Source organism: Salvelinus alpinus, chromosome 8, assembly GCF_045679555.1.
Source record: "Salvelinus alpinus chromosome 8, SLU_Salpinus.1, whole genome shotgun sequence".
Lineage (NCBI taxonomy): Eukaryota > Metazoa > Chordata > Actinopteri > Salmoniformes > Salmonidae > Salvelinus > Salvelinus alpinus.
Window position 1 is genome coordinate 74,795,341 of NC_092093.1, and position 17,896 is coordinate 74,813,236.

The following is a 17,896-nucleotide window of genomic DNA, read 5'->3' on the forward strand; positions in this document are numbered from 1 at the left end:
TGGGTATATCAATGCTTGGTTCTAAGAGAATTATGCATCTATACGATCTACCACTCGGGGGAGAGAGAGACAATTTAGCTACGTATACTGCTAGAGCCAATCAATGATTTATTTAGCTTGGCCTTGATTATATTTCATTTTTTATACAGAGAAAGCTAGCCTACAATGCATGCCCTGTGTTTTGTAATGTTTTGTGTGGTCACTATGTTAAAGAGTGTAGCGAAAGTGTGTGTGTGTGTGTGTGTGTGTGTGTGTGTGTGTGTGTGTGTGTGTGTGTGTGTGTGTGTGTGTGTGTGTGTGTGTGTGTGTGTGTGTGTGCGTGCGTGCGTGCGTGCGTGCGTGCGTGCGTGCGTGCGTGCGTGCGTGCGTGCGTGCGTGCGTGCGTGCGTGCGTGCGTGCGTGCGCGCGCGTGTGTGTGTGTGTGTGTTTGATCTGTTTTCAATTACTGGTCTGAGTCCCATACAGAATAAAATGTTGAACAATTGAAGTCAATCAGGGCTTAGGGTAGAGTGGAGGGGCCATGGGACCCTGTGTGTGTGTGTGTGGGTGGGTCTTTACGTAATGTGTGTGTGTGTATGTGTGTGTTTACGTAATGTGTGTGTGTGATCTACACACATATACATGTGTGTGTACAATACACTCTGTGTGGTCCATGTGGAGGAGGAAGGAGCCTGTTGTTCTTGGCACCTTGCCCAGACTCAATGATCACCATCCCCTGTACAACACTGTACAACACTGTTTAGACATTGTTAGGAGATAGCAGGAGATTAGCAGTGTTCACTGCGGGAGGAACATCTGAGCTAACATTAAATACTGACAGTTAAAGTTAAAAGATGTAGTCAGTCTAGTCTGAATCATTATTTACTCCCCAAATATCTCACCCTGGTGAGTTCTGAGAAGCCCCTTATGTCCAATATCCTTCACACCCGTCTTAACACACACACACACACACACACACCCCAATGCCCCCTGACCCAGTTTACCCAGACGTCCTTAGTGCCTGTGCCAGGGGGAGGGGCTTGGCAGGGCTGGAGTAACCGTGGTAACCATGCGCCTGCTATGTATGGAGCATGATAATAAAACAGGTGTAATGACAGGCATTTCCTGTCACATGGCCCTGTCACGAGAGCTAGGCTATACTCCTGCGACCTTCCCACCCCTTCCTCTTCCCCTAAAAACATCTCCCTCCTTCACACATCCCTATGTCCCACCCTCACTCCCTCTCCCTTCTTCCCTTCTTCCCTCCCTTCCTCCCACCACAATCACAGTTGCCCTTCTCTTCCATAGACATTAAAACCAGTTCATTTCCTCCCAGTCCTCCCCAGACCTATGCCAGTGAATAAAAAAAACACTTCCTGGGGTCACCAAGTCAAAACCGTGCCACAACCTAATTACCAGAAACATATCACTCCTCCTCCTATCTCTCCATCCCTCTCAACATCCCTCCTCTTTCTCCATCCCTCTCTTCCTCCCTCCATAACTCCCTCCTCAACTCCCTCCTCCTCCCTCCAATCTCTCCATCCCTCTCTACCTCCCTCCTCACCCTCCATCCCTCTCTACCTACCTCCATAACTCTCTCCTCCCCTCTCCACTCTCTCCATCCCTCTCTACCTCCCTCCTCCTCCAAGACAACACTTCCTCAAGTCTCGGCTTTGCACTTCTCGAACCTGATCATAATGAATAACACTATATGGACAGCACTCCTGCTTTGAGACACTTGTTGAATACAGGCCCTGGCATCTAGACTCTTAACGCATTGCCCCAAATGGCACCCTATCCCTGAGCCATGGTCAAGTGTAGCGCACTTTTTAGGGAATTGGGTGCCATTTGGGACTCTTGGTCTGCCTCTTGGTTTGTGAGAGGTAAAAAATCAACAACTGAAAAAACAAATATGCCACTTACCACTATTAGGCAACAATTAAGAGGTTGAACAGTATTAAACCTGCCTGGTAGAAGACCCAAGTGTATCTTGTCCCCACTAGCAGTGAGGAAGATGGTTCAGGAGGCAAAGAAAAGACCAAGGGCCACAGTTGGAGAATTACAGAACTTGGTTTTATCTTGGGGAGTCTAACAAATCTACAATTAGATGCCAACTCCATGCCAGTAGGCTATTTGGAAGTGTTGCCATAAAAAAGCCTTTATTTAGAGCAACCACCATATGTAAATGCCTGGAGTTTGCTTAAACCATTGCCACTTTGATTGGAACCGGGTGCTATGGCCAGATGAGGTGAAAATAGAGCTCTTTGGCCACGCACACCAGTGGTGGGTTTGGCCTCAAAATAAGGATGCATACAAGTAAACTTCATGCCTACTTTAAAATACGGTGGTGGATCTTTGATTTTATGGGGCTTTTTTACGTCCACTGGTCCTGGGGCCATTGTTAAGGTCAACGGCATCATGAACTCTACCAAATACGAGGCTGAAACTTGGCCACAAGTGGATCTTGAATGTTTGTTCCGCCTAAATGTCAAGTCAGACCAAATAATGCAAATATTAGACTAATGCTTAGATATTGTAGTTCCCTACTGAACCAGCATTTAATGTTATTGATTGTTCCAGAGAGAATGTTCTGTTCAATGATAAGGTGACTATTGCACCTAATATATTATCATGTGGTTATATATAACCAAAATTGAAAATGCTGCAACTCTTGTGCAATGTGATATGACTCTAACAACCTCACTGTACTGTAACATTCATGATCTCCAGTGATGTAGTAGTCTAGCAACACTACAGCTTCAGATACTGTATACCTTGGGGTTCTGAAACTGATTTGGTATGGCTCATGTTAGGCAGGCTGGATTATAGTTACCCTGCCTGGCCAACCAAATGTCATCCCCAGGTTTTAATAACCCCTCCTGGCCAACCAAATGTCATCCCTGGGTTAAATCCCCTCAGTGCTGGTGAGTGAGTGGATGCGTCCCAAATGGCACCCTATTCCTTGTATAGTCCAATACTTTTGACCAGAGCCCTATGGCAAAAGTAGTGCACTATGAAGGAAGTAGGGTGCCATTTGAGATGTGTAATGTCCCAGCAGTCCCTCTGAGCCCTGTTGTCCTTGTGTCTCTTCCAGGGAAGCAGTTCTGGGTATTCAAGGACACCATGCTCCAGCCCGGCTACCCCCAGGACATCTCTATGTTCGGCCACGGCATGCCAACCCAGAGCATCGAGACCGCCGTCTGGTGGGAGGACGTAGCCAAGACATACTTCTTCAAAGGGGACAGGTGTGTACACTGAGCTGAGCTGTGTGTGTGGGTGGAGTGGTGTGTGTGTGTGTGTGTGTGTGTGTGTGTGTGTGTGTGTGTGTGTGTGTGTGTGTGTGTGTGTGTGTGTGTGTGTGTGTGTGTGTGTGTGTGTGTGTGTGTGTGTGTGTGTGTGTGTGTGTGTGTGTGTGTGTGTGTGTGTGTTTCTAATGTATTGGGACTGGGATGCCTATGAAATTCTGAGATATGTGTTTTGATGTCTGATTATCCCACACCCTAATCCCCATGGCTGTCTGTTCAGGTACTGGCGCTACAATGAGGACATGAGGACAATGGACCCAGGCTACCCTAAATCCATCACTGTCTGGAAGGGCGTCCCAGACTCTCCACAAGGAGCCTTCGTAGACAAAGCCAATGGTATGTCCACCTATCTATCCCATAATACCATTATTACTAGACAGTAACATAATGACACTCACGTCTCCCTATCTATTAATCCTCTCCTTCCATCCGCTAGACAATAACACTCACATAATGTGTACCAAACATAGTCTTTACTTCAGGCTCTTAACTACACATTTGAATACCTTGTAGCTACAAGAAGCTATGATTTTAGTAGCCATGTTTTGACAGTATATTGTAAGACCCAGTTGGAATATGACAGGGAAGCAGAAAACAAAATACCACAGTCTGCTGCCCAATCCGGTTGAGGCCAGTTGGTCTGCACAGAGGGTGGGAAAGATTAGGTTTCTATTTTTTTTGTCAGGCCTGCGGGCTAGACTTATTAGACAAGTGGATCGTACAAAAAGCCTGGGAATGGCTCCTATTGGTTGGTAATGGCCAGCAGGGCGGGGTTTGAGCGGACCTGGCAGTGCCTCTATGGGAAAAAACAGGCCAGGTTGGGAGGCGGAGCACACTCATGCCATCTGTCCCCGTCCCTCTCAAGGGGAACTGCCCCATCCTACCTTCAGGCTATGCTCGAACCCTACACCCAAAACCGAGCACTCCGTTCTGCCACCTCTGGTCTCTTGGCTGTCACAACCCTACTGGAGGACTGCTCCCACTCAGCTCAGTCAAAGCTCTTCTCTGTCCTGGCACCCCAATGGTGAAACCAGCTTCCCCCTGAAGCTCAGACAGCAGAGTCCCTGCCCATCTTCTGAAAATGTCTGAAACCCAGGTAAACGTCTGGTACCATGGTAAACGTCTGAAACCCAGGTAAACGTCTGGTACCATGGTAAACGTCTGAAACCCAGGTAAACGTCTGGTACCATGGTAAACGTCTGAAACCCAGGTAAACGTCTGGTACCATGGTATTTTCCTAGCAGCACTGACTTAGCTGATAACTGCTTTATTGAGGGAAGGTAAATTCCACGATAACGGAATTGAGCTTTGATTCAGATTTTTCACTTTAAAATGTATGCCAAACAAAAACCATTGATTTCAAAGTTTAACAAACCATACAACTCTATGCACAAGGACTATTTTGAACATTTTACAAAAACACATTTACTGGAAAACTGCAGATGTGAAGTTTGTAACAGAATTATGGTAAACTCTTCATCAGATTTTTATGTGACCACATTTTCCTAAAACAATGTTAAATATCTGCTCTGAATTAAGATTCAAAGATGTTGTTAGGAGTGTGTATTGGAGGCGAAGTCAGGTGCAGGAGAGCAGAGTGTAGTGAACAGGCACACTTTTTATTCCGGTCAAAATGACAGCACAAAGTAACATAAAATGTGCCCAAAACACGGAACATAGAACAAAAAGTAATGTAACAATATCCACAATTTCAAAATACACGTAACACAAACAATCCTACACAAAGACATGATGGGGAACAGAGGAATAAATACATATGAAATGATTGGGGAATGAAAACCAGGTGTGCAGGGAACAAGACAAAACAAATGGATACATGATAAATGGAGCGGCGATGGCTAGAAAGCCGGTGACGTCGACCGCCGAACGCCGCACGAACAAGGAGAGGAGCCGTCTTCGGCGGAAGTCGTGACAGATGTCTGCATAAAGACTGGGGTGTCAGCTATGCCATGACACCTTGGGTTTGAAAAATGTATTTTGGTTATTGACCTACATTAGGTGAAGTGGATTGTAGAACTAAGAACAGATATAGCCCTTGGTTCACTCCAGACTTTGACCAGCACAAAAATACCCTGTGACGTACTGCACTAGCATCGAAATTTGCATCCTGCAGCACTAATTCCAAAAAGTTTTGGGACACAGTAAAGTCCATGGAGAATAAGAATACCTCCTCCCAGCTGCCCACTGCACTGAGACTAGGAAGCAGTCACCACTGATAAATCCACGATAATCGAGAATTTCAATAAGCATTTCTCTATGGCTGGCCATGCTTTCCACCTGGCTACCCCAACCCCGGCCAACAGCTCTGCACCCCCTGCAGCAACTGGAGCCTCCAACACTTTACTCAGCAAATTAGATGCAGTCTATCACAGTGCCATCCGTTTTGTCACCAAAGCCACATATACTACCCACCACAGCAACCTGTATGCTCTCGTTGGCTGGTCCTCGCTACATATTCATTCCCTAACCCACTGGCTCCAGGTCATCTATAAGTCTTTGCTAGGTAAAGCTCCGCCTTCTCTCAGCTCACTGGTCACCATAGCAACACCCACCCGTAGCACGCGCTCCAGCAGGTATATTTCACTGGTCATCCCCAAAGCCAACACCTCATTTGGCCGCCTTTCCTTTCAGTTCTCTGCTGCCAATGACTGGAACGAATTGCAAAAAACACTAACGTTGGAGACTTATATCTCCCTCACTCTTTAAGCGTCAGCTGTCAGAGCAGCTTACCGATCGCTGCAGCTGTACATAGCCCATCTGTAAATAGCCCATCTAACCAACTACCTACCTCATCCCCATATTTGTTTTTGTTTTTCTGCTCTTTTGCACACCAGTATTTCTACTTGCACATCCTCATCTGCACATATATCACTCCAGTGTAAATTGCTAAATTGTAATTTCTTCGCCACTATTGGCCTATTTTTTGCCTTACCTCCTTACTTCATTTGCGCACACTGTATACAGATTTTTCTACTGTGTTATTGACTGTACGTTTGTTTATCCCAGGTGTAACACTGTGTTGTTTTTGTCGCACTGCTTTGCTTTATCTTGGCCAGGTCGCAGTTGTAAATGAGAACTTGTTCTCAACCGGCCTACCTGGTTAAATAAAGGTGAAATAAATAAGAAAAATAATCAAATACTGTGCTCTACTGTACTGTACTGTACTGTGCTCTACTGTGCTGTACTGTGCTCTACTGTACTGTACTGTGCTGCCTAAACTTGTGAAACATAGATGACTATGAATGGTTCAGATTTGGTCCGGCCGGACTGAGCAAATTTCAACTTCTTTTCAACGTCAATGGACATCCGGTGTGGTCAGTGCTCAGTGGGTGAGGATACAGCTTGTTACAGTAAATGGAAAGAGGATAGGTGGTAGGTGTCATGGTAGGTGTCAGTAAGAGCCAGTAGAGGTGACATTAACTGGAGAGAGAGAACATGGAGAGAGCGGCAGAGAGAGAGATAGTGTCTAAGACCCCTTTTCCATCTGTTTGACCAGAAATCAAAACCTTTGCTTATTTCCACATTTTTAAGATGGGAAATGGTTGAAAAATGTATATATGCCTTAATTTCTCAAAAATATATGCTCTTAGCTTTCATTTGACACCCAATTTGACATGCTCCTATGAACTTCTCACGTTGGTGCTCATGGGTCCTTTCACATGGAAAATGCCCAGAAAATGGACCTGCAACAATATGTGGTTGTCTCACCCAGCTATCTTAAGATGAATGTACTAATTGTGATTAGCTCTGGATAGCGTCTGATAAAATGACTGAAATGTAAATGTAATGACGATGTGGGAAAACAAGTCACCTCGAAAATGTACCCTGATCATCAACCATTATCAGGTCAGGTGACAGTAGGGTAGGCTATACTCCACTGTTTATAGATGTTTGGTTGGGTCATTGTGACTGGGATCTGGGATGCTTGAACAGAGGTGTGTGTTGTAACACTCATCCGCTCCTACACACACCTTCACACAGTGCTCGGTCTTATAGTGGGATTATTTGTCTCTCTGAAATGAAACCATGAAGTGATAGATTTTAAACAATACATGTCTGTCATTGAACAACTGGGCCATGATTAGATAGTGAAAAAACACACCAATCTCTTCTATAATTTCTTTAAACAATAAAAGCTAATTTACCAACATTTCTGAAAATGGATATGGAAAATGGGTTTTGGATATAGGGGTATAGGGTATAGGGTTTTGGATATTAAACTCTTCTTTTGCCCACACCAGTCAGAGCTCAACTAAAAGCCAAGTCTCTCCCTCTCTTCTTTCCCAAGATGAATCTTTCAGGACACTGCTCTCTCTCTCGCTCGCGCGCTCTCTCACTCCCTGGGTTGCTAACCGTAAACAACTCAGCTGCCCATGTGATTTAGAACCCCATTCTCTCTGTTTCTCTCGCACTCTCTCTCGCTCTCTCTCTCTCTTTCTCTCTCTCTCTTCCCTTCTAAAGAACTCCTCCTCTCCTCTGTGCACTTGGAAATAGAGCGCATATCTCATCTATTCTTCTCTCTCTCTTTTCTTAGAAGAATTCATGAATAATGCAGAGATGTATAGAGGAGAGGAGAGGAGAGGTGGGGAGTTTAGCCAGGTTGTCATGCTGGGGATATGTCACTGGTTTACAGTGTGTTTGTGGTCCAGTGTTTCAGGTCCTCCAGAGAGGAGTAAGCACTTGTCTTTATCACTGCCAGGGCTTTATTCTACTGGCCTGTAAACCCCAGGGATATATTGGGCCCCTGGAATAAAGAGAGAATTACAAACTACATGGAAACAAGTTCTTTACCAACCTCAGATTAACATCCAAATGAATCCTGTGGAGACCATATTAGAAGACTTAGACTGTGAACAGATTGTACTTAATTGTATTATCTTTCTCTCTCTCTGTCTCTCTGTCTCTCTCTCTCATCCCCCTCTGTCGCTTTCTCTCCATCACTTTATCTCTCCAGGTTTCACCTACTTCTACAAAGGGAAGGAGTACTGGAAGTTCAACAATCAGAGGTTGCGAGTCGAACCCGGTTACCCCCGCTCCATCCTGAAGGACTTCATGGGCTGCGACCTGACCCCCATCGACCCCGAGTGGCCGCCCACGGAAGACGTCGACATTGTCATTGAGCTGGAAAACGAGGCCAACACAGTGAAGGCCATTGCCATCGTGATCCCCTGTGTCCTGGCGCTCTGTCTTCTTGTCCTGGTCTACACCGTCTTCCAGTTTAAGAGGAAGGGAACGCCCAGACACATACTGTACTGCAAACGCTCCATGCAGGAGTGGGTGTGATGACTCTGGGTGACACACAGGGGTCCGCTAGTTGGACCAATATGACTTTATTATACCCTCCAGTATAATGGAATCAATGGTCCGGAAATTACATCCAGACAGAGGTGGTGGCGGTTGTAGTACGCCGGTGACTCCACTATGATCTGATCTAATTTTAGGCCTACTCCCAAGACTCCCCCGTCTTTTTAAATGGGAGCGGGAGAGGGTGTGGCCTTTGCCTAGATACCCCTCCACCCTGAGATTGAACAGAGGGTACTGTTATTTTGTATCCCATCAACCCCCATTCCTAGCCCTGCCCTTTTAGGACGGCGCCTGGTGCAACCGCTCTTAAACGGGGAAGAACTTTCATGTGGCTTTCAACTCTTCCCATGGTGCACTGCGTCAGTCATCTTCCTGTTGTCATATCAGGCTGTCGCCCAATCAGAGGAACACAGCCAGTTCTTATCTACAGTATCTTAGGTCTTATCCCCTACTGCACGTGCTCAGAAAGACAAAAGACCCCCAATAACAACTGTTGCTGAAGTTAACCACCCAGTTACCAACTCCTGTCTCTTTTTATAGTTTTTTTCCTTCAAAATATAATTTATTTTTAAAAAATGAACGTTTTTACAGTCCCGTTAAAAACAGTCCTGAAGAAAAGTACAACCCAAACCAAATAAATACTTTTTTCTCTCTAAAGAGGATGCTTTTTTTTCATAATCATTTTTGCTATCACTTTCTTTTTCTTTTCTTTTTTCTCTCCCTGCTCTTCTTGATCCTTTATGCAGCGGAAACTTTGACTGTTGTGGCAGTCTGTCTCAAAAACAGGGGCCAAAATATTTTGCAATATTTTTAATCGCCTTAATTAAAGATCAATTGTGTTCTTCTTGTGTTTCATTTTCTTGTTTTTTGCTATTTTGTATACTGCTTTGTTTGTTTATTTGTTTACTTGTTTCTTGAAAGAGCTGTTGGTTGCTATCCAAGATAAATAGTCATGGGTTAAACAGGGTCGCGTGCCAAATGACACCCTATTCCCTAGATACTAGTAGTATATAATATCTAGGGAGTAGGGTGCCATTTGGGACGCAACCTATGTTCTATTGCCCAGATGCCTCAGCGCTGGTTTTCCAGACCACCAGAACAGGGGAAAGATTCTGCCTGTATATAGAGTTTAAGATATTAGTCAAAATAGGGAGGATGAAGGTTCTTGAAAAAAGCCGCTAAAGTTGAGTGTTATGGTATTGTTATGGTATCTGACTTGATATATATATACAGTATATCAGTTTGATAGGAAAGACTGATAAATGAAAGAGATTAAAATGCTGTTACACTATAGATTTGCTTATTGTTTGGTCCTGTCAACCGACACTTACCCCTCTGAAATGGTAGTTCTGTATTGGTTAAGTTTGCATCCCAAAAGAATTGTATGGTCTTTGTAAACGTACGGACAGACCGTGTTTAATCTTCTTGACTGCCTTGTTGAGAGAGTTCTACTTAAGTCACAGACGCCTACTACCCATGATGCACTTGTCTCTCGACCGAGGACCAATAGGAGTGACAGTGACGTCAATCAAGACAATGCAGTGTCTTCTCCTGTGTGCAAGTGCATGCAAGCATCCACATCCACTTTGGACTGCTCAGAAAACCTCTAGGAAAATAAAACAGAAGAAGTGAAAACAAACAATATGGACAAACCGGATTCACAGATACAGCAGTTTGTTCCTCCAGTGCTTGAAAACAGGTTGCAGTTACAGTTTGGTGGAACATACCTGCAGGTTCCTTGTATGCGAATAGAACGCACCATGTGGCATGCAGCTTGACTAGTGGTTCTGCCCAAAGCTTACAGAAGGACTTGATGATGATGCTCAAACTCTTGAATATACCTTGTTTGCATCTATTTGTTAATGTTTCATGGCTGCGGGTTCCCTTTCTGGTACTATGAAAACAAAAGAGTCATTGGAACCTCACGATTCAAATGGAAAATATCTCACCTGAGCTATAGGAAGCAGGCATTTAGGTCATTTCTTGGTAATTGGCGAGTTAGGTTAGGTTGGCCAGAGGAAACTTGATTTGATTTGGTCACCGAATCCTAAAAAAGTAACTCGTGTCATTGCTTCATGGTGAGCAGTGTTTGAATGTGTGTCTGTTTCATGATAATGGTTTCCTACTTTCTTTCTTTTTGCAAAAACAAATGCGACATCCTTCTTCCTTCTCCGTGTAAGACAGATTGGGACAATGGAAAATGTCCTGACAGAATTAATAAATTGATCAGTATATGATTAAAAAATTATGCCTTGAAACTCATTGTTTATATTTATATATACATGATATACCCAATGAAGTTGTGGAGTAAGGGTGTGTTATGTGAAAAGTTTGAGGTGGGATTTGACATGTTTTCGCTATGTGTGTAAGCTCTCCCCTTGCCCCTCGCTGTGTTCTTAATGGTAAATCCTCACCAAATCTAAACTACTTCTGCTCACAATCCATTTCTCTCAGAAGAGATGAACTCACACATGTCTGATGTCTAGAAAACAACTCGATTGGTTTGAGATGTCAGACACAGTACAGTGCTCTCAATAGACATGTACTTAAACCTTATTTACCAGACACTCAGCAAGTATACCGCAGCCAGGACAAATAAAGCAAACTCTAAATATATTCTCCAAACTCCTTAGTCTAATCCGACCACAAAAGGAAAAATGACAACATTTATATTTCAGAGTTAAACCATGTTGATGTTTATGTGGGAAATACCAAGACTGAAAGCTCAACATCCTTCTAACTGGTATTATGTGTCACATTAAGTCGCGTGATAAAAATCAGACCTTTTAAAGATATGCAGGCATTTAAAGGCCCACTCTGTGATTTTTACAGCTGTTTTTGATCATTTAAAAGCATGCTGGATAGCAGGCTACAGGGGCAGACGCCAGACAGTAGTGTTTATTCTACTGCCACTGCACTCCAGTCCAGACGGTAACTAACTGCCATCAACAAAGAGGTCGACCCAGTTCACTTACTTGGGCTTTGGTTGTGGTCATGAACACACATACGGTAGTAAGACGATAGCCCTTCTGTGGCTAGAGAGTTCACTGTTCCCCCGTCACAATACAACTCAGCTGCAAAATGGCGTCTGTGCTGTGAGTCTGACTTAGACAATGGTATAATGGTTACAGTTATGTTTAGAGCACAATCCAGCCATGGCTTTCTTCTAGGGCTTTTTTTCTTCTGTTTGCACTTTTTACCACTTACCCAGTGATGCAAATACACTCCTGTTTCTTTTCAAATGCCCGTGTGTGTCTATGTGTGTGTGCGGGCGTGTTTGCTGCCTGCGTGTCTGCCTTTTAACTCTCTAGCATTACTTACCACTGGCTGTGTGCTTATTCACAAATGTATGTCTGGGTCTCTGTCTACATGTCAGTCAGTGTGTGTGTATCTACGTCTGTATCTGGGTCTGTAGCTCGAGACTGGAGCCTGCACTATCCCTTGGAGACGTGTTGCTCTGGGAGGCAGGCTGAAACATTGGTGCTAACCGAACCTACAGAACACTAGCCAGGGCTGGAGCTATGGTCGTGCAGGGCTAGTTTTATGGTGCTGTTTTTCTTCTTCTTTTTTTCCTATTCTGTCATTGACTTAAACTTGAGTGATCACAACGTGAACAAGAGTAATACATTTTCATTTAACACAAGTCGTTACGGTGCAGTGTTTAATGGCTGTAGGTAAATGGAAAGCATATATCATCCTGGTGGTTGTTAATGTAATGTATCCCAGCAGCCACTCTGCTGAGAGACCAGGGTCGCTACTAAAAGGTCACAGGGTCAAATAGTCACCCAGACCCAGTGGTGTATAGCCTGCATCCCAAATGGTACCCTATTCCCTTTATAGTGCTCTGTGGGCTCTGGTCAAAAGTAGGACACTATAAAGGGAATAGGGTGCCATTTGGTACGCTCCCATAGCTTACAAGGTCTGATGGTATGGAGGGAGGAAAGAAAGAAAGGAGGGATCAAGAAATTGAAAAGGTGAAGGTTATTTATGTTTCACTATAATACACCTGCGATTGGAAGCGGGTTGGAAATACAGGTTGATCCTCTGTTTTCTGGAATAGCTAAGAAATATAAATAATTGTTCAACCATCTTCTTACCTCTTCTCACCATCGTCCACACCTGTTATCACCTTGTGTATCAGACAGAGAGTGGAGGGGTTAACAGTGATAACCACAGGACGTGTGTGTGTGTGTGTACTGAGTCAGATGTATGCTGTTTCATTGTATATGTGTGTGTACAGTATGTGTGTATCAAGGGGACTGACCCCCCCCCCCCCCCCCCCCTCATACACACACAAACACTATGCTATGTCTTAATATTCCTGTATTCATGTCATTACATTTGGGGAAGGGTCTTATTAAGATAAATAAGAAACATAATGAAATACACATTAACCATCTTTTGTATACTATTTTCCATCTTACATACATGCTGAGCATCATTCTCTACATTGTGTTGTATCAATGGAGCCTGGATCCATCTTGTTGATCAATAAAGACATTTTAAAAATGTCCTCATTTGCGTTTTGTCATGTTCATGCAAGTGTGATACTAACACATCTTTTCCATGTCAAGTTTCAGTTAGTTTTCCATTGATGTTCACTAATATTCATTCAACCTCAGCAATATAAAATAAGTTAAATCAATTGGCTGTGACATTTCAGCTGTGTTTCACTGTCATGAGCCAGGTCTTACTATGGCTGCAGTAGAGTGTATATCAAGGCAGGAAAGCATTTGAACTATTTCCTCCATGGATGGTTTGGTCAATTAACTATTTTTACATCTTCATTATTGCTCTATCCATACACTACCACCCCAGGGGTCATGTTAAGTCAAATATCTTCCCACAGCACCTCAGTACTTTTACTGACCCTCCCACAAGGATAAAACCATTATAGGAAGGAAGTGACAGGTGAGAGGTTCCTCCCATATAGAAACAAAATACAGTACATTGACTTCCATTCCATATATAAACTACATTCAAGTTCCTTTCCGTACAGTACATTCCTCTCCAGCTGTGGTAAAGTAAAGGTCTGATGCAGAAATAAGGCTGGTGTCCCAGATGGCACTCTATTCCCTATATAGTGCATTACGTTTGACTAGGGCCCATGGTCGAAGTATTGCACTAAATAGGGAATAGGTAGCCATTTGGGACATAGCCCTAGTCTAACGCCTGGCTGTATCCCTTGGCCTCCAATAAGGTGTTCAGAATGCACTGGACGGACAGCTGTTTTCAATTTCTATCAACGGTTCCAAAGTTTCCCCCATTTCAATGGTACTTGCTAAAATGTACTTAGAACAACATCTAGTGGGGTATGAAAACATATTTAAGACGTGTTATATGTTCCAGACACTCAAATGAGATCGATCACTTAAAGGATTCCTGACTGTACAGTACTTTAGCTGTTTTAATCACTGACCCATGATTCAGTGTTTCCCAGGTGTTGCTTGAGACCTGAAGTCTGGTGTTAGCTCTCCGAGAGAATGCCTAGGCTTTAGCGCAGTGGGCAAACATAGTCTTACAGGAGACCCAAACTAAAACCACAGTTATACTCTCTAGTGGGTCTCAGTCCTAGATGGGTACATACACACTGAGAAACGACAACTTGGCTATGTACACGGGGTACCAGTGTACATTGAGGTAGATATGTACATATAGGTAGGGATAAAATGACTAGGCAACAGGATGGAAAATATACTATAGCAGCACCGTATGTGAGGAGTCAAAAGAGTTAGTGCAAAAAGGGTCAACTATTTGAACCAGTCTTGTTGATGTGTATGGGGGTGTGCTTGGCTTCCATTTCCTGTTGTCCACAATCAGGTCCTTTGTCTTGCTCACATTGAGGGAGAAGTTGTTGTCCTGGCACCACACTGCCAGGTCACTAACCTCCTCCCTATAGGCTGTCCTAATGATGGTGTTGGAGTTGTGCACGGCCACGCAGTTGTGGGTGAACAGGGAGTACAGGACACTGCCAGGTCACTAACCTCCTCCCTATAGGCTGTCTTAATGATGGTGTTGGAGTCGTGCACGGCCACGAAGTTGTGGGTGAACAGGGAGTACAGGACACTGCCAGGTCACTAACCTCCTCCCTATAGGCTGTCTTAATGATGGTGTTGGAGTCGTGCACGGCCACGCAGTTGTGGGTGAACAGGGAGTACAGGACACTGCCAGGTCACTAACCTCCTCCCTATAGGCTGTCTTAATGATGGTGTTGGAGTCGTGCACGGCCACGCAGTTGTGGGTGAACAGGGAGTACAGAACACTGCCAGGTCACTAACCTCCTCCCTATAGGCTGTCTTAATGATGGTGTTGGAGTCGTGCACGGCCACGCAGTTGTGGATGAACAGGGAGTACAGAACACTGCCAGGTCACTAACCTCCTCCCTATAGGCTGTCTTAATGATGGTGTTGGAGTCGTGCACGGCCACGCAGTTGTGGGTGAACAGGGAGTACAGAACACTGCCAGGTCACTAACCTCCTCCCTATAGGCTGTCTTAATGATGGTGTTGGAGTCGTGCACGGCCACGCAGTTGTGGATGAACAGGGAGTACAGGAGGGGACTAAGCGTGCACCCCTGAGGGGCCCCCGTGTTGAGGGTCAGAGTGATGTGTTTCTTGTTGCCTAGCGTCACCACGTGGGGGCTTCCCGTCAGGAAGTCCAGAATCGAGTTGCAAAGGGAGGTGTTTAGTCCCAGGGTCTTTAGCTTAGTGATGAGCTTGGAGGGCACACAGGGACTAAGGTGGTCTGCTTGAAACTGGGTCAGGGAGAGGTTGAACATGTCAGTGAAGACACTTGCCAGCTGATCGTTAGTGATCGCTGTTCTGATGTCCAGAAGCTGTTTTCGGTCATAGGAAATGATGGCGGAAACATTATATGAAGAAAAGTTAAGATCAGCGTAAATAAATTGGTCAGGAGCCAGTAAAACAGCAGCTATCCACTGCAGCGCCATCTTCATTTTCAATTCTACGCTTATTCCACGTTGGTTCAACGTCATTTCATTGAAATGGTGTAGAAACAATGTGGATTCAACCAGTGTGTGCCCAGTGGGAAAATAATTACAAAGAAGAAATTGAAAAGGAAAGAGTGAGAGAGGACAAGAGAGGACAGGAGAAGACTAGAGAGGAAAGGAGAGGACAGATGCATAGTGTGAGACTAGCCCAACACTCCCAGGCTGGCTATACGACTGGTCATACAGTACAATGCACTATACATCCATGTTTAAAACTCATTAGTAGAGAGGTTTCATAGGGTCGTACAGGAGGAGACAGAGACCAGAACCCAAGCTAAGGTAACCGGCGACTGAATGATTGGAGGTAGTTATTGGTTTGAGACTTTCCCTACATTACACTTCTCTGTGCATTCAAAGAGACAAAGCTAAGGTAATGATTGGAGGTAGTTATTGGTTTGAGACTTTCCCTACATTACACTTCTCTGTGCATTCAAAGAGACAAAGCTAAGGTAATGATTGGAGCATCCAGGTGAAATTAGTTCCATTTATCACTCCATTGATTCCACTACCATTCCACTACCCAGCATGCTGTGCTTTGTGCCCCGCCTGCCTGCCCTTCTACAGTCCCTTCTTGCCCTCCCTCTCTTCCTCTCCTCTCTCCTCTCTTTCACAATCCAGCTACTGGAAGGATATGGGAACTGAAACTAGTTCAAAGTATATGTCAAGAGTGAGGAAAAATACTTTGAAATTTGAAATGGTTTGTGTTTTCCTATTTGCAGAAATAGATCTGCAATCAATAACTGTCGTCATTTAGATTAAGTATCTGGCCTGAAAACGTTCCCATTCTTTGTTCATTCGCAGGAGACTCTCAACTATAATTTGTCCCCAAACACTTCTCATTTCATCTTTCAAGAGAGCTCTCAGCCAGAGTCAGATCCAACACCAGAGACTATTATTTTTTTCAGAGACCATTAACTGCTCTCATTTTGAGGGGCCAAACTTTTGGGTGAGAAAGATTTATATCTGATTGATGTATCGCATTTCCTATCTTTCAGAGGAATACACTGTTACCATGGTGCTTGTGTGTGTCTGAGAGAAATAGAAATACTCCATAGTTGTCTTCTGAACCAATTGAGCGTTCACACCGGCGACTCACACCACTGACTCCGGCTTACAACTGAATAATAGTTGTGGGCCCTGGTCAAAAGTAGTGCACTACTTAGGAAATAAGGTACCATTTGGGACGGAGTCAGTGAGAATTCAAGCATGGACTTAAGGCGAAAGGTAACAATAGTTTCTGCTGAATATGATACGTTATCTCCTTTGTCTGAGAGGTGGGACGTGGTTGGATGATCATCAGACGCTAATGCGTGGATTCACCTGTGTTTTGTTACCGTTGTCATGGGGATCTCCTGTCTAAAGACGTGCGGTCAGCCAGGCTAAATGATGTGGTGATATCGATCTTATCCATCTATCCTCTCACCTGCTCTCGCTCTCCTCTCTCGCCCTCTCTCCTTCTCCCTCCCTGTCTCTCACGCTCCCTCTCTCCATGAGAAAAAAGAACAGTAGATGGGATTTCCATTTATGTGTTTTCCCATCCCTGCTTTAGTCTTTGAAGAAGAGACCAAGGGAAATTATGTTTCTGGTCTCAGTCATGAGAATGAGAGAGGAGGAAGAGAAAACGAAAGGCTGGGAGAGAATGAAGAGAAAAAAAGGACTGAGTGGGAGAGGAGAGACGTTCCCTGAAAACTGGCAGGGGTGGATGAGGTCAGTGATGACTGCAGCAGATGTTTCAGCTGCCACTGATCATGACAGGATACAACATTGCCATGTACACTAGTTATTTATTTCACTGCCAACAGAAATATCTTATTTTACAGACCTCTTGAATAAAGTCCCAAACCTTTTTTTTGGGGGGGGGGGGTTATTAAGTACACATAGGCCTATTGTTGAGATACATATTTTTACTGTACAACATAGTCCTAAGGGCAATTCTATTTCTGAATTTCTGTGGTTCTGTAATCTCCATAGAAATATAAGAAAGTAACCTAACCACTCTGTCAACATTGACTTTTTGACAATGTACAGAAGTCAAATAGCCCATTTCCAAAAATCCATATATTGAATGAATGCAGCTGTTAGTCCTGTGAATTCTTTCTGCGTTCAGAAACTGTGACGTTTTTTTCGATTGTTCTCAAAAGAAGACATGAGAGGGACACGGGCTAGCTAGTCTACAGCCCCACATGTGATCTTTTGCACCATTCTGAATACCTCAGCAACACGTTTTTTAAGCAGACATAGCCACAGACATTTTTCCTTTTCTTTCTCTCCACTGCTCA

General features: G+C 44.2%; 1 protein-coding gene across 4 annotated transcripts in view; it reads left to right on the forward strand.

The window, feature by feature from the left end:
* Positions 1-13,122, forward strand: part of LOC139583714 (matrix metalloproteinase-16-like) — a 74,230-nt gene extending 61,108 nt beyond the window's left edge. For all 4 annotated transcript variants that reach the window (XM_071415087.1, XM_071415088.1, XM_071415089.1 and 1 more), the window contains 3 exons: positions 3,074-3,224; positions 3,505-3,620; positions 8,260-13,122. In XM_071415087.1, coding sequence (XP_071271188.1) covers positions 3,074-3,224; positions 3,505-3,620; positions 8,260-8,588 — 596 coding nt within the window. In that variant the 3' untranslated portion in view covers positions 8,589-13,122. The remainder of the gene's footprint in view (positions 1-3,073; positions 3,225-3,504; positions 3,621-8,259) is intronic.
* Positions 13,123-17,896: the final 4,774 nt, after the last annotated feature.